Source organism: Sciurus carolinensis, chromosome 5, assembly GCF_902686445.1.
Source record: "Sciurus carolinensis chromosome 5, mSciCar1.2, whole genome shotgun sequence".
In the NCBI taxonomy this organism is placed as follows: Eukaryota; Metazoa; Chordata; class Mammalia; order Rodentia; family Sciuridae; genus Sciurus; species Sciurus carolinensis.
This window is the reverse complement of record NC_062217.1, coordinates 122,906,323-122,927,445: the sequence shown is the minus strand read 5'-3', so window position 1 is coordinate 122,927,445 and position 21,123 is coordinate 122,906,323. Positions and strand designations below refer to the sequence as shown.

Here is a 21,123-nt window from a genome sequence, read left to right as displayed (position 1 = left end):
CCCAAAGGAATTAAAGTCAGCATACTACAGTGACGCAGCCACATCAATGTTCATAGCAGCTCAATTCACAATAGCTAAACTATGGAACCAACCTAGATGCCCTTCAACAGATGAATGGATAAAGAAATTGCAGTATATATATACCATGGAATATTGCTCAGCCATAAATAAGAATGAAATTCTGGCATTTGCCAGTAAATGGATGGAAATGGAGAATATCATACTAAGTGAAGTAAGCCAATCCCCCAAAACCAAAGATTGAATGGTCTCTCTGATAAGTGGATGCTAACACACAATAAGGAGAGAAGGGAAGAATAGAAGTGCGTTGGATTAGAAAAAGGGGAATGAAGGGAAGGGAGGGGGATGGGAATAGGAAAGACAGTAGAATGAACGGGACATCACTTTCCCATGTTCATATATGAACACATGACCAGTGAAACTCCACCTCATGTCCAACCACAAGAATGGGAAGTTACACTCCATGTACGTATGATAGGTCAAAATACATTCTCTTGTCATGTATGAGTAAAAAGAAAAACCAATTTTTAAAAATTTCCCAAAGAATGCCCTCAAGAACAGCAGCAAATGTGTTCAGAGAAGCCGTGGCCAGAAGTGAGGCAGAAATAGCAGGTCCACGGCTCCCAACTCCCGAGAAGAAAGGTAAAGGTCTTCTCCCGATGGAGGGTCAGCGGGAGGGTCCGCACAATGCACCCACTACTTAAAAACAAAGTCCCTCGCTGCTACTGGTGGAGACCCCAGAGGGCGGGATCTCCGCACGCCCGGCCTCCTTCCCAACCCTCCTGTCTCTGGGTGCAAACCACAGAGGATCCCCTGGTGGTTTTAAAACAGCTGAGCAGAAAATCCCAGCCACCCCAGGCCCAGGAGCCTGCCCTCCTGTGCAGCTGGGGAAGCAGGAGACCTGAGGCCATTCAGCTCCCAGGCATGGCGGGAGGTGGCCAGGCAGGGGTGAGACAGGGTGGGGACCCTAGTGGGTGAAGGTGCTGCCTACTGACGGTTCCTCCCGGAACACGGAGGGAGACAGACGCAGGGGCCGCAGCCTTTAATTTGACACTCCCAGGCGAGGCGAGCTGGGACCCAGGCTGGCTTGGGGCCTGTGCCTGCCGGGATTTTTTTTTCCTATCTGCATCACAACCATCTATTTGCATCTCAACTGTCACTCGATACAAATGGCTTGGGCCCACCCCCTCCCTTTCTTCCCTGGCTTCTCTGAGTTTTCTATAGCCTGGCTAAAGGGAAGAAATGACTCAGAGGCACTCACAATGTGATGGAGTCCTTGGGATAGAAAGGGCCTCTTTCAAGCCCCTTTGCTGCGCGCATGGTCTGGCGGGGCCTGAGATTCGGAGACTGCGCGGAATCTTGGATCTGGGGGCACTGCAAGCATCATCTAGTTTTGGGGTGTTAGGTGAGCATCCTAATTAGGAAAGACTACCACAAAGTTCTGACTGAGAGGTTAAACTGCTTCCTCCTTCCCTTTCTGTTTCAGTCAGCATGCTGGACTGCCCACAGTGGACTTTTAAGGTCATCCGTCCAGAAAACGTCCTGGGCCACCCTGTTAGCTACCTTCAGCTTCAAAGGCACCGCCACTCAACAGCGTGCGTCTGTGGGGTGGCTCTGAGGTTCCAGGTGGAGTGTGAGGCCTGGGTTACCCGGCTGAGCAAATCGGGACAAGGCCCCCACCGCCTGCGGTCCTGCTGCGCAGCCAGGAGACAGGTAGGGATGAGACCCGCACACTCAGGATTATAGTCACAGTCACAGGGACAGCCGGAGACGGCCCCCGTTCTGAGGAGCCTGGGACACAGGGATCTGGCCTCTCTGCTCCCTTCCCTCCTCACATTTGCCCGGTGACCATGTTTTTCTGCCACAAGTAAATCCAGAGTCACCTTCAGTCCCGACACAAATCCCAACAGACCTTCCACCCTCAGGAAGGGGCAGGACGCGACGATTTCTCAAAGATCTTTTCCAACATCTGCTGGGCCTCAGAGGTGCTGCTTTTTTCCCCTGACAATGCCCAAGTGCCTGTGGCCTGCGCCTTCTGTCCCTCGGCCATGCTGCTGAGCCTGCCTGGCTTGGCCGTGTTCAGACACGGCGGCGAGATGTCTGGAATCTGGCCTCGGGGCTGTTCCCTGGCCAGTTCTGAATCCCTCGAGTTCTGGAGATGGCAGGAGAGATGGACGATGCCAAGGGGCGTGCTGGACTGAGCCAGAGGCCCCGCCCTGCTGAGGAAGGAACCCAGGCGGGGAGCGTGGTTGGGGGCAGCTCCGCTTAGAGATGGGGGTGGGGGTGTGGGGGGGATGGGCTGGCCCAGGTGACCTTAGGGCCTGGGTGCTGCCTCTCCTCCTTCCTAGCCCTCCTCTCTGCACGTCCCCGTGTCCTGGAGAAGTGGGTCCCTGGAGGGACATAGGCCACCTCCCTGGGGAGAGCAGCGATGGAGCACACACAGGGGTGTCCGTGTTGGTCCCCACAGTCCCTGAGGGCATGGTGTGCTGCGTGCCCGTCTGGGCTGGGCCGTCCCTAGGGGCAGGCTGGGCCAGACTGCCCTCAGCACTCTTCAGACAGAGCCCCCGGGAGCCTGAGCCAGTGAGGCCTGGGGTTCTGGCCTCACTGTTGGGGACACTCTCTGGACCGGCTGGGGGTTGGGGAGCTGCAGCCCTGGGGACGGTGACAGTGGGTGGGGTCTCTGTTGGCAGGTCCTATGCTAAGCCCTGCCCACCTTCTGTCTCCTCTCCGCCTCCCTGGTGGCAGAGATAAGATGTAGTCACCTCCCCACATCCCGGCCTCCGGCAGTGAGGCAGGGACACAGAGCCAGTTCAGGCCACTGGGCAGAAGTCGGGGCCACTCTGGGATGAAGCAGGGCAGAGCCGGCCAAGCCTCTGCCACCCCACCGCACCCCAGCACACGGCAGCACCGTGGAACCTGCAGGCGGCACACGAGTGACCCTGGAGCCGCCTCCCTGCAGGTCGAGCTGGCGAGGAGTCCGTGAGGCATGGGCGCGGGCGCTGGGGCTAGCCTGTTACCGCAGCGTGACTGTGCACACGAGTGGACCAGGGCCCAGCCTGGCTGGCGAATGGCAGGTCTGGACTGAACAGAGGCTGTGCACTGCCAGGGCTTCCCTGCCTGCCCCGGGTTCCTGCCCAGGCCGAGTCAGAGCCCCGGCTGGGCTCCTCACACCCGCTTGCCTCCCAGCGCGAGCCCTGTGGTGTCCACGGCTCGCGGCCACTACCTACTCCTGTGCGTGTCCCGCCTGCAGGTTTCCACCCCAGGGCCTGTGTGTGGGCCACCCACCTGGAAGTCAGCCATCCTGACTGCCCAGCGCTCAGCCCTGGGCCCCTCTCCCCAAAACACCTGCTGATCCTCCCCACCTCGTGGCTGTCAGGACCAGGGGCCCCGCGCTGGACCAGCGTTGCTCCTCTCTCGGGCATCGTGATACCTCTGCAAGGAAGCATGCGGCTTTCCCCTGGGGTTCTCCTCCAGAGCAGTCTCTGTTCTTAACATTTTCACTCCTCTGGTAGGGGGATTGGACCCGGGGCGCTCAACCACTAAGCCACATCCCCAGCCCTTTTTTCCTTTTTTATTTTGAGATGGGGTCTTGTGAAGTTGCTTGGGGCCTCACTAAGTGGCTGAGGCTGAACTCCGGCTTGCAATCCTCCTGCCTCAGCCTCCTGAATCACTGGGATTACAACCACGAGCCACCACCCCCAGCTTAAAATCGCAAATTTTAGTCCAGTGACTGTGTATATAACTTCTAAATAAAATGCCACATATTGGAAGCATGTGCTTGAACCACTTTACAGGGTGGAGATGGTGCGTGTAACAGTTTAGAGACTATCAGTTTTCGCAGGCTGGTTATCCTTGAACCGCAGCTGGGGAGGGGGTGCAGCAGAGTTTGTTTCTATCTCCAAACTGAGGACCTGGAAGCCCAGAAAGACCCGGCATTCCTCCCGAGATTGCACAGCCCCGGCAGGGCCATGGCTCTGGATGGGCCCTGGGTCCAAGGGACTCACCTCGTCCTTGTCCACGACCTGGATGAAGAGCGGGAGGGCAAAGCCGACTTGAGCCAGCTCGGTGATGGCCACGCTGTATTCGGAGCTGTTGAACTCTGGGGCGTTGTCATTGATGTCGATGACCAGGACGTTGAAGGTCGTGGTGACCGTGGCATCAGATGGGGTGCGGTCATCATTCAGCTCTGTGCCCTGCAGACAGAGTACCACCCACGGGGGTTAAGAGGGCCACAATCACAATCATAGCTATTGTCTACCAAAGACCTTCTCAAGGTTCCACGCTGCTTTAACATGAACTATCTCACGGAATCCTTACTACAGCCCCAGGAAGAAAATCCTATCTTGAGCATCCCCAGTTACTGAGAAGGAAACTGAGGCTCAGAGAGGTTAAGTAACTTGTACAAGGATGCACAGCTTTGCAATTCAAACTCAGGCAATAGGATTCTAGGAGATGAGATGCACAGGAAGGAAGAGACAGATTTGGGGATTCTTCGAGGGCTGAATGGAGAGTCTATCCAATTTGGCAGATGATAAAACTGAGGCCAAGAATTTCTGTACCAGTGGCTGATGGAGACGTAATTGAGCGTCAGCTGTGGACTGAAGGCTGCTAGGTTCAGGATGAGGGTTGGACTCAGAAATAGATGGCCTGATTCAAACCTTGGGGTGCCTCGCCACTGGACCAGAGCTCCAGGCCCCCAAATGCCCGTTCCCGGTTCTGACCCCAAACTTCAGAAGCGGAATCTCTGGGTGAGACCCGGGCAGAGGCATCTCCCAGCAGCTCCCCAGTGGGTTTGGCTGTACCGCCAGGTTGGGGAGCCCGCCCCCACATTTTACAAACGATGGAAAGACAGTGCAGGGTTCCACAGCGAGCTGGAGGCGGGGCAGAGGCGAGGGGGGCCGCTCTCTTCCTCTGGAGCTGACTCCTAGGCTCGGCTGGCGAGGGGCAGGGCAGGTGGGAGGCCGGGAGGGGCCCTGGGCCGTAGGCATGCCCCACCCTGCCAACTCACACCTGCACACAGGACAGGAGAGCAAGGAGCCCTGGCGGCCAGGGCTGGTGGACCGGCATGGCCGCAGGCCCTGTCAAGGTCAAGGGAGGGTGCAGGTCCAGCTGGCTGCCCCGTCCTCCCACAGGGAGCGGAAGCCTCCGTCCCTGGGCCCCTGGCCTCAGTCTTTGGACCACCCCTCCTATTAACTGATGGCCGGGGCTGGGGGTGTCCCCTGTGGCCCAGGCAGGACCCATGCCCTAAATGGGCCTCCTAGGGAATGGCTCAGCTGGCCACGCGTGGCAGGTGACTGGGTGTGGGGGGCTGGGGGGTGGAGCTCCACTACATTTTCGGGGCAGAGACCCCAGCCGCTTCTGTCCCTCCCTGATGTGCTGCGTTTTCTAAACCAGGAAAGTGTGAAACTCACAAAATAGGACAAAACCCCAGAAAGGGGCAAACTCGAGAATTCTGGGCGTCTGCAACCGAGACCTCGAAACCTGGGGGCAGGGCTGAGCACCAAGGGATGAGCACCTGGAAGCGCCCTTGTCGCTAAGGTGGGGATCGAACTCCAGGCCCGTGCGGGCGTCGACAGTGGGATGGAGTACCCAGCGGACCTGCCCCGGTGACCGTTGCCCACTCCTGATGGCCGGTGGGGGTGACCCGGGGTCAGTGTCGGGCAGAGGGCAGGAGCGTTGAACTTCTGGGGCCTCCGCCCGGGCCGGCGCCCTGGGTTCAGCTGGAGGCTGGCCTCCACCTGTGCAGGTCCCCCCACCTGGGCCTCACCTTCACGGTCAGGATGAAGCCGTGGCTGTACAGGGGGTTCTCCCGGTCCAGCAGGCCGTTCAAGGTCAGCGCCCCGCTGATGTAGTCCAGGGCAAAGATGCTGTTGGTGTTCCCTGCAAGAGAGCAGCGCTGGCTGTGACCCGGCCCAGGTGGGCGGCACGGTGCTGGGGCCAAGCTTCCCGTCCCCGGGGCAGGACCCACGAGCCATCATGGATGCTGCTTCCGAGGGGACAGAGACACCCTGGACAGCAGGAGTCCCCCCCAGCAGCAGACGGCATCGACCGGCACAGCGGGAACCCCTGCCTCTCCGGTCTCCTTCCTGGGAACGCCCTGCCTCTCCGGTCTCCTTCCCATCCCCTGACTGAGGCAAGGAGAGGGTCTGGGTTTGATGCCAGTGTGTCTTCAACACCTAACGCTGTTTCCCTTCCCAAGAAAGAGCGAGCAGGCTCCGGGCTCAGAGCTTCCCAAAGAGAGCGAGATCCGCAGGGACTCGGTTGCCTCGCTCCTTTCCCTTGTTCCTGGTTCCGTCCATTTCATTCCAGTCCAATTTTCTATTTATGGCAATGATACTATGTGCTTTTATTTTGGAGGGGGGTATTGGGGATCGAACTCAGGGACTCTTAACCACTGAGCCACCTCCCCAGCCCTATTTCGTATTTATTTAGAGACAGGGTCTCACCAGTTGCCTAGTGCCTCGCTGCTGCTGAGGCTGGCTTTGAACTCACGATCCTCCCGCCTCCGCCTCCTGAGCCGCTGGTTACAGGCGTGCGCCACCGCGCCTGGCTCACCGTCCAGTCTTGACCTCAGCCTCCAGTCCTCCCAGGCTGGCACCAGCCTCTCCTGCTCCTCCAGGAAGGCCACCCTCACTTCCCCAGCTGGCCCCTCCTGGCCCCCGGGGAGTAGCCAGGGCTCAGCAAGTGACAACTCCCAGTTGCTTCCCGTATGTTAATCTGATTTTCCTGCCTGAACTAGAAGCTCCCCCAAGATGGGGGCTTTTCTCAGCGGTCCCTCAAGGTACCTGCCAACGCGGGCACACGGTGGCATACGTGCTGCTGACGGAGCTGCTCCCAGCCACCGGGCCAGCCCTGCCCGGGCCTTATTACACACATCCCATCAGGCTCTGAGTCCACCCGGGGAAAAGCCCAATTCCATTCTTTCTTTTTCACTGACCAGTTTGCTGGATCATTCTCAGACTCAGGCCAGGCCCTGAGCTTGGCATGGTGGATGCAAAGGTCTGTGTGCCAGGAACCCTGGCACTGAAGCACGTGCCACCTGGGGAGGGAGCCCTGGCACCCAGGCCAGTCAGGTCTCTGAGGTCACAGCAGAGAGACACTGCTCACAGAGGAAGGCTAAAGGTTACCCGGAGGAGCCGCAGTAATGCCCTACACCACTGGCTAGCTGTGTGACCTTGGGCTACTTACCTAACCTCTCTGTACCTTGATTTCCTCATCCGTAAAACAGGGATAAGGATGGCCTCTACAGCATCGGTCACGGGTGAAATGAGGGTGAAGGTATGCAAACATTGGCTTGGATCTGGTCCTGGCACAAGGTAAGAACTTGTCCTTGCTGTTTTCTGAGCTGGGCCCTGGGGGACAGGTAGGACTGGGGAGAAAGCTGGATGGGCAAGGGATCCGTGGGGAGAGTCAGCCCCCAGCCTCAGCTCACACGGAGCCCGGATCCCCATGGAAGCGCTGCCCGCTGCTCCTCCCCACCCCTGGCTCTAACGGGACCTGCACGCAGCGGGATCAACCGGGGAGAAGCCCAGTGAGCACGACTTCCTCTTCTCACTTCAGATGCCAGACAGGGCTGCTCGTGCCAGCGGGGGCCCAGTCGCCTGCCTGTGCCCCTCAGCCAGGTGGTCCTCTTCTACCTGGGGCCAGAGCTGGCGTCCACTGCAGGCACCGGTCAGGCAGGGGACCGGCCGCTGAGGACTGTGGAACTCCTTCAGGTTTCATGTCACTCAGACTGTGGGCTTTGGGGACCCTGACCTGGGGCCAGGCCCAGGAAGGGACGCCCCTCCACTAAATGCGGAAGAGATCGAGGGGTGTGTCCTTTCAGCCGGTCTCCCATTCACCCAGCAGCCATCGTTCTGCTCCTGAGTGCCAGGGACACGCTCCCTTGGCAGATCTGCCTGCGACCTTGTACTCAGTGCAGACTGGCCAGGGCCGAGGTGGGTGAGGCAGGTGGCACTGGGCCCTGCAGGGGGCTGGGTCCGCTGAGCCCTCAGGCTGAGCTCAAGGGCCCAGGAGCCTCTGCCTCCCTACGGCCCCAGTACGGCTCCTCCTCCCCAGGCCGCGCCTGCATCCTGTCGTTCCCGATTTTCATATAAATTTATTCTTTCCAATAAAGGAACCTATCAAATGTTTAACTAAATGTGATTCAATGTTTCTTTGTGAGTTTTTTTCTTCTAAATCATTCACAAACCAGAAGGCCTCTGCTGCATGACTTCCTTTAGCGTTCGGGTGGGAAATCGAGCCTGCACGCTCACTCGTCGTGACCCCCCAACGAGGCACCCACGTCCCTTCATGGTCACGTGGCTCACCCCTGACCTGACCCGACCCGGAACCTGATTCCAGCACGTACAACACCCCTCCCCACCCAAGCACCCCTCCAAGAGGCCTGCAGGCAAACAGCATCCGAGGGCACCCTCCCCTGACGCCCTGTGTGTGTGTGTGTGTGTGTGTGTGTGTGTGCACACGTGTGCTTTTACACTTCCATCTGTGCCTTCACCCTTCCCGCCTCCTGCCAAGCATGTGTGACGTACTCCCAGAACCGACAGCCAGAACAGGCTACACCCAGGGAGCTGGCAAGGCCACCTGAGCAAGGCGCTGACTCGGATGCGGCTACTGTTACCATGGCAACAGCAGCATTCACTGGGATGCGGTCCGGGCTTGGGCAGGGACAGGAGAGGAGCCCTGTGCCTGAGCAGTGAAGGCCAAGGGCATGACCGATTCAAGGATTCATTGATTGGTCCACTCACTCGCCCTCCACGTTCCTATCGCGCACCTTGGTGTGCAGGGTGCTGGAGGATCAGCAGAGAAGAGCAGGCAAGGTCCCCGCCTTCGGTCTCACCCATGTCCCCACAGAAGCGTGCTGCTGCGAGCGGAGGTACCTGCCCAGCGAAGCCCCGGAAGAAAGCAGCAGAGCAGGGAGGTGGTTGGGATAACACCAGCCGGGGAGGCCACCACATGGCTTCAGAGCACATTCTGCCACCAGCTGTGTGAACTTGGCTGAGTCATTACCATATCTGGGACTCAGTTTCCTAGTCTGTAAAATCGGGGTGATGACAGTACCTCCCCAGAGATGGAATGAGCTGACACGTTGAAAGTTCTCAGTAGATGCTGGAAGCCTGTACTACCAAGAAGATGCTGCCAGGCCCTCCCTCCCACCTCCACAGAGCCTGTGCCTAAAGCCGCCCGGGGACCCTGAGCCGACCTGGGCTCCTGCTGACAGGTGGGCTGCCCTGAGGCCACAGCTGGAAACAACCTCAGGCCCCAGCGCCTCAGCCACAGGCTCTGCCCTCCACTCCCCCCTGCACCCCGGGCAGGTCCCCATTTCCTCGTCTTGCTCCAGTCCCTCATCCCAGACTCCCACTCCTCCCAGCCTGGGGCCTGGGGGCTGGGCAGCCACACCACAAGTCCCCCTGTGATCCTGGAAAGTGATACCACCAGGTCAGCCCTCTGGTCCCCAGACATTCTGTATCCAAGTCCCAGGCAGGGAGGGGGGTCTCAGGAGGGTCACCTTTCACCTGTTCTGTCCCCACTGCTGAGCAGAGAGGCAGCTGCTTCTCCTGGGTCCACAGATGCTGCCTGAGTATGTGCTGGGTTCCTGACAGGGAGGGGCTTCCGGGTGCGGGGTGGGGCCAGGCCTTTACTGCCCTGTGGATTCTGGCAACTGGAGATTTGAAGCATCACAGAAGGGAAAAGCAGGTCATCGCCGGCCCTGCTGGTTCTCCTGGGGACAGACCCTTTCCTCTAGGAGCTGCAGGAATCAAACCCTCTTCAGATTTGCATGGGAGAGGTCTCACATCTGTACAAGCAGGAGCGGCCGGGGGGTGTCACAGCTGGGGGAGAGGTGGTCAGTGGGTATAAAGTTGCCGTTATATGGGAAGAACAAACTTTGGTGTCCCATCGCACAGCAAGGTGACCATATACAACAAAAATGTACCATGTATTTCAAAATAGCTGGAAGAGAGGATTTTGAACGACGATTGTTTGAGGTAACAGATATGCTAATTTCCCTGATTTGATGGTCATTATACACATACGCACAAAGCAAAACGTCACATAGCACCCCATAAGTAAACACGCTTACATGTCAATTCAAAAATGTTTAAAAAACTTTAAAAGAGGGGATCCCTAGATGAAAAGCATCATGCTCTTTGGAAAGTTTGGATAAACCCCCCACGGCAGCTCCACACAAGCGCAGAACGCCCACCTGGCAGTGTCTTCCAGGTGGTGAAGTACTGGCCCACAGTGGCCGGGAGCACAGCCCTCGGCACAGTGCCCTGAGGACACGCGCCAGGCAGGGCTGGGCTCCATGGAGGGGTGTTTAGGAGATAGCCAAGGAGACAGAGGCCATGGTCACAGAGGTCCGGGGGCCACCAGCCTAGGTCATCAGAGATGACCAGTGCCGGTGCCTGGAGGCAGGAAGAGCTGGTCCTGACCAAGATGGTGAGCAGAGAGAGGTTCGGGAGGAGGAGGAGCCGGCCAAGGCCACTGAGGGGGGCTTCAGATGCCCCCAGAGTCAGCCTGATCCCGAGGTAGGGCGGGGCCGAAGCGGGGACTTGGAGGTGCAGAAAGCAGGTGAGGCGCGGCGGCCGCTAGGGGGCGCAGCGGAGCCAAGCAGGGTCCCGGCGGAGGCAAAGGGGCGGGAGTCAGAGGGCGCGGGCAGGAGGACCAGGACGGAGGGGCTGCAGGGGCCGAGGGCAGACTCGGTGAGGTGAGGACGGCTCTCCTGGGGCCGCGCGGGCCGGGGAGTGAGGGCTCGCCCTTCGGCCTCCCGCTCCGGCTGCTCCAGCCCGCCGTCCCCGGCCCTCCTCCTGCGCCCCAGCCTCTCCGCATCGCCTCCTTGTTATCTCGCCCGCTGCATCTTGACCCACACTGCCGGGTCTGGGCAAAAAGCCGTTTAGTGAGTGGCTGATGGTGCGTGTGGGAACACAGGCTGATGACTTTGAATTGCTTTGTCTGCTCCGCTGGGCTGACAGCCCCTGCGTCCTGCCTTGGAGTTAAAGGGGATCGCAAGCCTCCCACCTCCCTGAGGCCTGCTGCTCTCCAGATCCTACGCCCCTGCCACCGGAAGCCAAGCTCCATCTTTTCCAGCAAAGTCCCTGCTGTCTCTTGCCCCTAGATTATAGGCCCCAAAGTGCTAGGCTGGAACGCTCCAGCCTCAGCCCTGTGCTGGGGCTTCCCTGGTCCTCCGACTTAGAGTGGGCCTTGAGGGTAAGGGCTGGGGTCTCAGTCTTCTATCTGCCGTCCCCGGAAGGATGCTCACTCTACACGTGTTGGGGGGTCTGAAGTCGCCTTCTTCCCTTGCAGCAATTAGAGAGGACCACACACAGGTGGTGACATCCCTGGGCCTATCCCTGTGCTGGGCTGTGGGGGAGAGAAAGGAAACGTTCTGTGGCTTCTGAGGCCACATAACCTTCCCCTGGGCCTGAGCGTGCACCCCTCCAAAGGCCAGTGCCTGAATGGAGGCAGGGGGCTGGAGGAGATGACCTGTGAGGCCCGACTCCTCACCTGATCCCTGCTGTGCTCAGTTGGTCTGCCCAGGGCCTGGACCCACCCAGGGAGCAGAATTGGGATAGGCGGTCCCCCCCCTCCAATGCCTCTCCTTCAGTCGGGTCTGTGCCTGGGGTCTGTTACGTCCACACCCACGGAGCCGGCCCACCCAGCACCCAGCTGCAGGATGAGAGAAAGGTTCCATCGGCAGCTTTACCAACCGTGGGGCCTCCTGCCAGCTATTTCCTTTGAGCCAAGCCCCTTGACTGTCAAGTTTGGGTCATAGTTCCTCCCTATGGGCTGCGAGGGCCAGGTGTGACCTTGCAGGTAGAGCACCCACTGTGGGTCAGGCATAGAATCAGAAAAATCGAACCAGGGAAGTCCCTGTGGTGGCCCAAGTTGCCAGAGCTGCAAGGGACCCCATCGGGTGCTGCGTTCTTGCCTCATGCTGGACACTATGCAGAGTGTTTCAACGTGTGCCCCTCCCAGCCTGCACGCATCCCCTCGAGATGGGCACTACGAGACCATTTTACAGATGATGAAACTAAGGCACTGAGAAGTTAAAGGTAACTGGAACCCAGGTGACGGGGGTCAGCAAGGAGGACAGCCCTGCTCCAATGATGCTGAAGAGCTCAAGCTGGACCCGGAGGCCCTCGAATGCCTCTCTCCTGCCATGTGCGAGCACTGAGTAGCTGTGCATGAGCGGCCTCGGCCACCTGGGCCCCGGGCAGGTGGCCTGCAGACCCACTGCTGTCCATGGCAACGGCATCATTTTGACTGGCATAGAATTTTATCACTGTATCATGAAAATTAGGAGTCAGACTGAGACATGGCTTTGGGCAAGAAAGCTTATGAATTAAAAATTGTCACTTACCTGCCTGCTGACAAAAGGGGCCTGCGGCCTGGGTGGCACCTGGACGGGGGTGCATTCAACAGCTCTGTGACCGACATATGGCAGCCAGCGGTGTGGGTTACCTCGGCTCCCAGCCTGGGCGGGGACCGGCCGAGAGCCTGCTGGCCTCCCTCAAGCCCTGGTGGGTTAAGCCCACCCCTCCCCGGAGCTTTCCCGAAGCCACCTCCTGCAGGTCCTTGCTGGCCGCCCTTCTGTATTCAGGTATCAGCTCAAATGTCACTCCTCGAGGAGTCCTCCCTAATCCCCCCTCACTCTCTAGCCCACTATCCTCTTTGCTTTTTTTCAAAGTGCTTCGACTTTTTGAATGTCTCTTTTCATCTATTTATAAGTTTCTTATCGTTTGTTTCCCCTGATGGACATGTAAGTTTGAATGCTCAGCCAGTACATAGTAGGTGATCAATAAATGCTTTTTTTTTTTTTTTTTTTTTTTTTGGTGGTGGTGCTAGGGATTGAACCCAGGGCCTTGCGCATGTGAGGCAAGCACTCTACCAACTGAGCCACATCCCCAGCCCTATAGATGATTTTCGAATGCATGCATGCAGGGAGTATCCTGAGGCGAGTGTCAGAGGCTATGGAGCAGACGATCCTGGGGTGACTCATGATGTCACATGTCATAGAGATACCAGGACTCTGCCAGGGCTATAAGAGGGATAGGCCAATTAGCAATTATAGCTGGGACATGTTTGAATGGAGCTGTCTCATTAATTACAGTCACCACTGTCCAGTCAGGGGAAGCCACCTTGGTGGCCCACGGAGCACATGAGATTAGCAGTCGGCTGGTCTTCTAGGCATTCCGCACAAGGACGGCTTCCATCAAGCTCACTTAAACCAACAAATGATTCCTCTCCTAATAGGACTACAAGCCTGACTCGGATTCATTTGCTAATAAGCAGCTCCAATTTATGAAACATTAACCTGAGTAACCACGGGAAGTCAAGCCTGTTATGTCAGGCTCTCTGAGGGTCAAGCCATGTTCCTCTCACCCGCAGGGAGCGCTGTCCCTGTCTCCCTGCCAACGGGCTGCCGCCCCCGGTCCTCCCAGGACGCTTTAATGAAGACAAGCAAGACATCACAGTCTCTGTTTTCCCCAAATTCTTTCCCTTTCAACTGAGGGGATTTCTCCAAAGGGAATGACCACAGATGTGCCCATGTACGCAGCCACCAGCATGCTAGGCACAGTGCTGTCTGGTAAGGAAATCTGGGAACAACAGACATGTCCAACAATAGGGGATTGGTTAAATAATTTATGATATGAAATTCAGGCAGCTGCTAAAGCATTGCAGAAATTTGTGACTTGAAGAGAGAGAAACGTTTAAGACCTGCAAGACCAAAGAGTCACAAAACAGCACAGTTCTGGAAGGTACGATTTTTGGTATTGTCGTGGTTTGAAAAGTAAACGCATAGAGAGAGAAAGGAAGGAAACATTGCCAAACTGTTAACACGCCCTATCTGTGAGGGCGGGTGCCAGGGCAGGGGTCTCCGTCTCAACCCTGCCGACACAGGGGGGACTCTGTGGTAGGAACTGTGCCGTGCCTGGCAGGACATTCAGCAGCAGCCCCTGCTTCTGCCTGCTGGATACAGCAGCACCTCTCCCCCCAGCTGGGACGAAAAGTCTCCAGACATTGACAAATGTCCCCTGGTTGAGAACCATCGCTCTAGAGTCCATTCAACTTTTTCCTTTTGACTTATTTAAATTGTATTTTCTGTTTGTTTGGTGCTGGGGATTGACCCCAGGGGTGGCCACTGAGCCACATCCCCAGCCCTTTTTATTTTGAGACAGGGTCTTGCTAAGTAGCTGAGGATCTCGCAAAGTCCAGACTGGTCTGGAACTTGTGATCCTCCTGCCTCAGCCTCCTGAGTTGCTGGGATAACAGGCCTGTGCCTCCACGCCTGGCCAACTGGCTCATTTTAAGGAATCATTCCTCTTCCACTTGGGTGACCACTGGAAGTCACTGATTTTATCCCCGAGGGCAGGGATCTCTCCTGCCTCGGTCGCGGTTTCATCAGCCAGGACGAAGGTGAAGGCCTGTGAGTTCTCTGCTCCCAAGCTGCCCGTCTGGGGCGGATCAGGCCCTGCGTCCTGGGGAGGAGCAGCTCCTGCAGCCTGGCCATGGTGGGCAGTGCTGGGTAGCACAGCATGGGGCATGCCTGCCAGGGGACTGTCACAGCCCAGGTGTGACAGAGTCCCAGCACACAGGTCAGGAGAGGCTGACGCCAGGAGTGGCGGCCTCAAGGGTCAGGTGCGCAGCCAGCAGGGGGCAGTGAGGAGTCCCCGGACAGCAGGCTGGGGGGCGGAGGGCTTTGGTGCAGGGGCGTGAGCTGGTGATGACCGGCCAGGGCCGGCGTTCACTGCTACAGGGCAGGCCAGGCTCCACACCCTGACGTGAGTCAGCCAGTCACCCTCACAGCTGCTCTGCGCGGAGCTCCGTCACTGTCCTCACCACCACTGTTCCCAGGACCACTGAGATTCCCATTTTACAGAGGGGAAGACCGAGGCAGAGAGATGAAGTGGTTTGCTCGAGTCGCACTGCTGCTAAGAGGCAGAGCCAGGGTTCAAGGCCAGGCGGTCTGCCACCAGAGCCTGCAGCCTAGGCCCCACGCCAGCCTGCCCCGAGGACACACACTCGCTCTCGCCAGGCCCTCAAGTGCCCGTGAGGCCTGGACTGCACCCATTTATCAGATGGTGAAACCAAGGCTCAGTCAGGTGACATGACATGACAAGGACATGGTGGCTGGGGGCGGTGGCACACACTGTAATCCCAGACACCCAGGAGGCTGAGGCAGGAGGATGGCGAGTTCAAGGCCAGCCTTAGTAATTCAGTGAGGTCCTGAGCAACTTAGCAAGACCCTGTCTCTAAATAAAAAATAAAAAGGGCTGAGGATGTGGCTCAGTGGTTAGGCACTGCTGGGTTCAGTCCCCAGTGCCATTAAAAAAAAAAAAAAATAGACACGTAGCGACCTTGCCGGGCTTGGAACTCGGGCCTCTGGGCCTCAGGTAGTCCCTGGCCGCTGCGTGCAGGCTGTCCTGGGTGGTGGTGCTCCCGAGGCGGGGTGGGAGCAGGACTGCAGACCCCCGGGCCACCTGCTCACCTGCCTGGCGCCTGCTTCCCGGGCCTGGAGCAGGTGGGCCCAGAACACCCACGCCCTCCCTGGACGGGGTCTCTCTGGGAGCCCAGGCGCCCTGCTGTCCGTTCTGCCTGCCGCCGGGAGGCCCACATAACTCTCCCGGGCTTGGCACTCGCGACAGGTCAGGACTCGGGGAGATTTACGGCTCCGATAAAGCCATCTCAGCCCTCGCATAAGCAGCACTTGATATTTGATGATCTGAAAGGCCTTGTCCCGGAGGAAGAGGGCGAGGGGGAGGGACGGGGAGACACTTAAGAAAACAGAGAGGACAGTGATCGGATGCCCAAGGAGAAGGAGGCACAGGAGGACATGCTGTCTATCATCCCGGCTGCGCCTCCCCACCCCATCCTAAAGCTCCATGCAATGGGATACAGGGAAGACAGGCCCAGGGGACTGGGTTTCTCGGGGAGTGTGGGCACCAGAGACCACCTGCCACACTGCTGGGCCCTGTACACCAGACACAGGGTGGAGGCGGGGGCGGGGTAACGTCCTCCGGGAGCTCACCATCTACGTCCACCTCAGGGGAGGGCCAGGCGCATGAAGAAGCTGCCTGAAGAACTCATCAGTTTTGGATGTGAAACTCAGAGACTAAATTCATGCTTTGGGGCTTGTGGGCCTCTCTGGGCCTCAGTTTCCTCATTGGGGGTGAGAATATCTGTCCTGCTCACACGTTGTTTGGAGGCTCAATGAGATAAGAGGTCTGGAAATGCTCTGCAAACTCTTAAGTGCCGAGCCAACATCAGGTCCCATCAAGGACGGTGGCCCAGGTGCCTGGGGGCAGGTAGAACAACACAGCGCCTGGCCCAGATGATGTCAGCTAGAAAGGACTGTGGCAGGGTGGGGCAGGTCCAGCACAATGCCCGTTTGTGGGACGAGTCCCCTTGGAGTCCCTGAACCTGCCCTTCCAATGGAGCTTTGGCATCAGAGGGCCTGGGTTTGAATCCTGGTCCCACAACTTCCGGCCACAGGACTTTGGGTGGCGGCTTCACCACTGAGCCTGTTTCCTCACCTGCTGAAGCGGGGTGACAACAGCAACCGCCCCGGGGTCTCCGGGAGCATGAGGCCGGGCAGAGCAGAGGTCCCGAGGTCCCGCACACCAGGCCCACCCTGCCTGGCCCTGCCCCGGGAGCACCCATCCCCACCGGCCCAGCGGCCCCCTCCCGCCCCAGTGCAGTGAGTTCCAGAGTGAATGACTTTCAAATCCGGGAAGGAGAGCCCATCACACACACCTTGAGCTGGTAATTTATGAATCAAATTGTGCTCCGTCAGGGCTCCGCCGCCCAGAAATAGATGTGGTCAGATGAGGTTCAGGGAGCCAGCCTCAGACACAGTTATCTTCATAGACACTGGCCACCCGCTGGCAGCTCGGCCTGCCCCTGACCTTGAGGGGGCCGAGAGCCCCCTCAGCCTCGGCCCTGTTCCGAGGTCCGCAGAGAAGGCAGATCTGCCCGGGGCTCAGCGGACAGCTGGAGACCCTGGGAAAGTCACTCAACTTCTCTGGGCCTCAGGGTCCTCCCTGGTTTAAAAGGGAGGGGCTCTTCAATGGCGACGGGTATTCACGTCTTCATCTCAGCAGCAGAATCGACCCGACCTCACGCAGAAGCCCGCATCCTCAAAGGCCCCAACCAGAGGCAGCTGCCCTTGTGAGGCAGAAGGGGGCGCTGGAGTCCAGAGCCCCCCAGGACAGCGTAGAGTAGGGGTGTCAGGGAACGCAGAGGCCCTCGGGCTGCTTAGGTGTTAACCACGGGTCACTGTCCTGTGCAAGGGTCTGACCTCCTGTCAGCCAGTCCTCCTGACCAGGCAGGCGAGGATCCTGAGGTGGGGAGGACGACATTTTATAAGATCACTGGGATCTGATCTTTTAAAAAGAGGCTGGTGTTGTAATGCCTAGGACCAGGGTTCCAACCTCAACGTCAGTCCTCAACAGCTGTGTGGCCTTGCGCAAGTTACCTGCCCTCTCTGGGCTTTGGTTTCCTTGACTGTAGAAGGCAGGATACTTCTCATCTCAGAGCTGAGGATCCCACACATAAGGGCTCAGTAGATATTGGCCATTATTATGAATTCTTCCATAGAAGGAAGGGCACAGGACACTTGGTGTACTATGCTGCATTATCCTCGGAAGGCCTCATTGAGTAGAAAATGGAGGTGGCAGGTGAATGAACTTGTCCCAGTCAGGCTGCCTTTGACGGGTGGGGCTGGGATTTGACCCCCGAGCCTGGTCTGCCAGAGCCTGTGTTCTTTCTCCTCCCCTCCCCAGGAAGGCTGCTTCTAGATGCTGAGCCAAGAAGGCCACAGTTGTGCCCAGTTTCCTGATGTGGGGAGGTTTCCTGCCTCTGGTTGGTGACTCAGAGTAGAAGAGCAGAGCAGATGGTCCCAGTCAGGGGTGACTGGGGGAAACTACAGGTTCACGTCCGCGCAAACCCAGCCAGCCCTGGGGAAAACATCAAAAACGCTCCCGTCCCACTGAAAATGACTCGGAATGGTCACGGTCATAAGAAAAAGGGCGAATTTGTTCTAGAGGGTCAGGAGGCCCCAGTCTGGAGACAGGAAAGCCAGACAAGCTTTCCCCGGGGAACTGATGCTGGAAGCTTAGTTCAAACCCACTTTCAGAGAGCTGTGGTCAAATCTGGGGAGAGCTGAGCAGGTCTATCACTGCAGGACTTGTCAGAGCCTTGGCTGTGCTCACAGGGGCTGGGACTTGCCAGCACAAGGACATTATGATACAGTGCCTCTTCAACTTATCTGGCCACAGAATCCTTTTTGCAAAGACTGGGTCCAGAAACTGCTGGTGTGGGCAACCCACTGAAGATACTGAGGCAGTTGCAGGGGCCGCATGGCTCTCCTCCAGCGGCGTCTCTGAGCACAAAGTAAGCGGGGTGGGGTGTCAGAGATGGACAAGCAAGGGAGCTTAGAGGCCACCAGGTTCCAGCTTTTCCGTCAACTCTGGAGGATTAGGATCAGAGTAACTCTGCCAACACTGCACAGCAGGGTAGGGGCAGAGCTGACAGCAGATGGGCGGACTTCGGTCTGGCCCAAGTCTGCGTGCCTGTCCAGGCCATGGTTCAGAGGTGGATCCCAGACCAGTGCTCTGGTCCCCCGAAGCTTTGGGAACCACACACGCACACCAAAACTCTTTTATTTATTTTAAAATTATTATTATTTCCCTCCTTCCCCCCAAATTTTCTGACAGAAAATTCTAAGTACGGCCAGATAGGGAAGAACAGTGGAGACCTCGGCGCTCACTGGGTCTTGGGGCATCAGAATTCTGCCAACCTCCGTTATTTTTAAATCACCCCAGCCACCGATTTCTTATGATATGGGAACACTTCCCAGTTCACCCGTCAGCCCTGCACAGATCTCCCACCCAGACGAGGCGGGGGCTCCGCAGCCCTCCCCTCAGACACGGTCCACGCTCAGCCAGGGCCGTGGGGATCAGAGACCTTGCTCACAGTCCTCAGAGGCGACCCCCAAAGTCACCGACATGAAAGAAAATGATCTTGAACAACATCTGCAACGTTTCGCTTCTCAAACAAGAACAAAAGGAAAGCGCAAAGATGGGACGAAAATGTGGCCAAACGTCGACACCTCATCACTTGGGGGTGAGCTTTATCAGCTTCTGCACTTCTCTCTCTCTCTCTCTCTCTCTCTCTCTCTGATGCTGGGGATTGAACCCAGGGGGCTTAACCACTGAGCCACATCCCCAGCTCCAGCACCCCCCCCTTTTTTTAAATTTTGAGACAGGGTCTCACTAAGTTGCTGGCCTCGAACTTGCCATCCTCCTGCCTCAGCCTCCTGAGCTGCAGGGATTACAGGCGTGGGCCACCGTGCCCGCTCTAGATATCTCATGCTTCACATTTGCTGGACCTTGGCCTGCTTCTCTGATGAAGAAGGGGCCCGGGCTGGGCAGTGCGTGCCACAGGTGGGGTGGGCCGAGCGGCCGGCTTTCTTGTCTCGGCCGTGTCCAGAATGCCCTCATCCTCCTGCTGCAGCCTCAGCCCGGCTGTCACACTGTGTCCCCGGGCCCTGGCCCGGTGCCCCACGCCAAGGAGGCGTTTGGAAAAGGCTTGATGAATGCGCACAGCCGGGCAGGGAGGGATGTCCCAAGACGCTCCCGTCCCCTGGCTCACACCGGCAGGAATTTGTGCTGATGGAGCAAGAAATAGGAAAAAGAAGGACACGCTTGTCCTTTCGGCTGGGGACGAGGCTCAGCAGCCAAACCTTTCCAAAGCCGCTGACCCCTTTTTTGAAAGAGAGAAGCCACAGTACAGGATTGAGGGTCTTCCCCGCTGGGCCGCCCTCAGGACGCACGCTGGGCCCGCCGGCTTGCTTTCCATTGTGCCGGGAGCTCGGCAGGAGGGCCGTCTCTCGGGGAGGCCCCGCACCCCACTCCAAGCTCTGGGAGTAGACGCCCCTGGAGGAGGCAGGGGCAGAGGGTCCCGCTGGAGACAGACCCGCCTTTGGGGCACTTTGCAGGCTTGAGGCTCTCTGCACCCATGAAAAGAGGGGTGAGCCCTTGGCTGTGGAAGAAGCTGCTGCACTGGCCCAGCGCTGGGCAGAGCTTAAAGCCCAACTATCCCCCGCAACCCAGGCCGGAAAAGAAGGCCGGCTTGCGCTTCAGCCCTGTCCCCAAACCTCTGCTCCTCCCCCAGCACTAAGCTGCAGGGCCCCCAGAGGAGCCGGGCCAGGGCTTCAGTTAGAGGGGGTGTGGGCCTCAGGGCGGAGCCCACCCACCCACCATGCCCGGTCTTCGCCACCGGGGTGCTGCCAGCTCGGGGAGGGCCCAGTGCTCCCTGCTGGCAGCCACGCTGCCCCCTCTGGGTGGGAGGCCCACAGCACGGCCCAGGAGGGGCACCCTGAGCCGGCTCCTGAGCGGCTCCTGAGCGCTCCTGGAGACGCACTGTGGGGAGGGGTGTGGCAGAACCAGCAGGGCCTGGGAGGGGAAGGGTGGTCTCCAGACAGACAGCCGGTGGACATGTCACCTGCCTCGCTTACCCCTCCAGTCCATTCACCACCAGCAGGTCTCTCTGGGATCTTTAAAACTCTACGGGACGCAGATCAGCTTCCTCCTTTGTAATATCTTTCCAAGGCAAACGGAGTAAGACCCCAACTCCCCCGATCTGCAAGACCCCAGATGATCAGCCCCGTCCTGCCCTCTGGCCTCTTCTGCTCCCCTCCATTCTCCAGCCTCATTGAACCTCTTTGTCTCATTTTTCTGTTTCTTAAACACCCTGCTCGTTCTCGCCTCAGGGCCTTTGCACAGGATGCTCCTTCCCTCCACAGCCCTGTGTGCTGTCTCCTCCACCGTTGCTCCCATGTTCCCTTGCCACAGAGGCCTTCCCTGGCCACCCAGGCTAGTGGACCCTGCTCAGCCGTCCTCCATCACACACCGTTTTACTTCCTGGAAGCAGTTGTGACTATTGAAAATGATTTTGCGCCTTCGTCTGCTTGATTATCGTTTCTGTCATCCTCACTAACCCACAAGGTCCATGAGGACAACAGCGTGGCTTCTTCACGGCCCTGTCCCCAGCAGCCGGCACACGACAGGTGCCTGATAAACACATGTGAATAATCAGATCAGC

At 58.2% G+C, this 21,123-nt stretch overlaps 1 protein-coding gene across 1 annotated transcript in view; it reads right to left on the bottom strand.

The window, feature by feature from the left end:
* The window catches only part of Cdh23 (cadherin related 23), a 390,176-nt gene that overhangs the window by 173,595 nt on the left and 195,458 nt on the right, over positions 1 to 21,123 (bottom strand). The window contains 2 exon segments of the mRNA XM_047551945.1: positions 4,023 to 4,211; positions 5,786 to 5,898. Coding sequence (XP_047407901.1) covers positions 4,023 to 4,211; positions 5,786 to 5,898 — 302 coding nt within the window.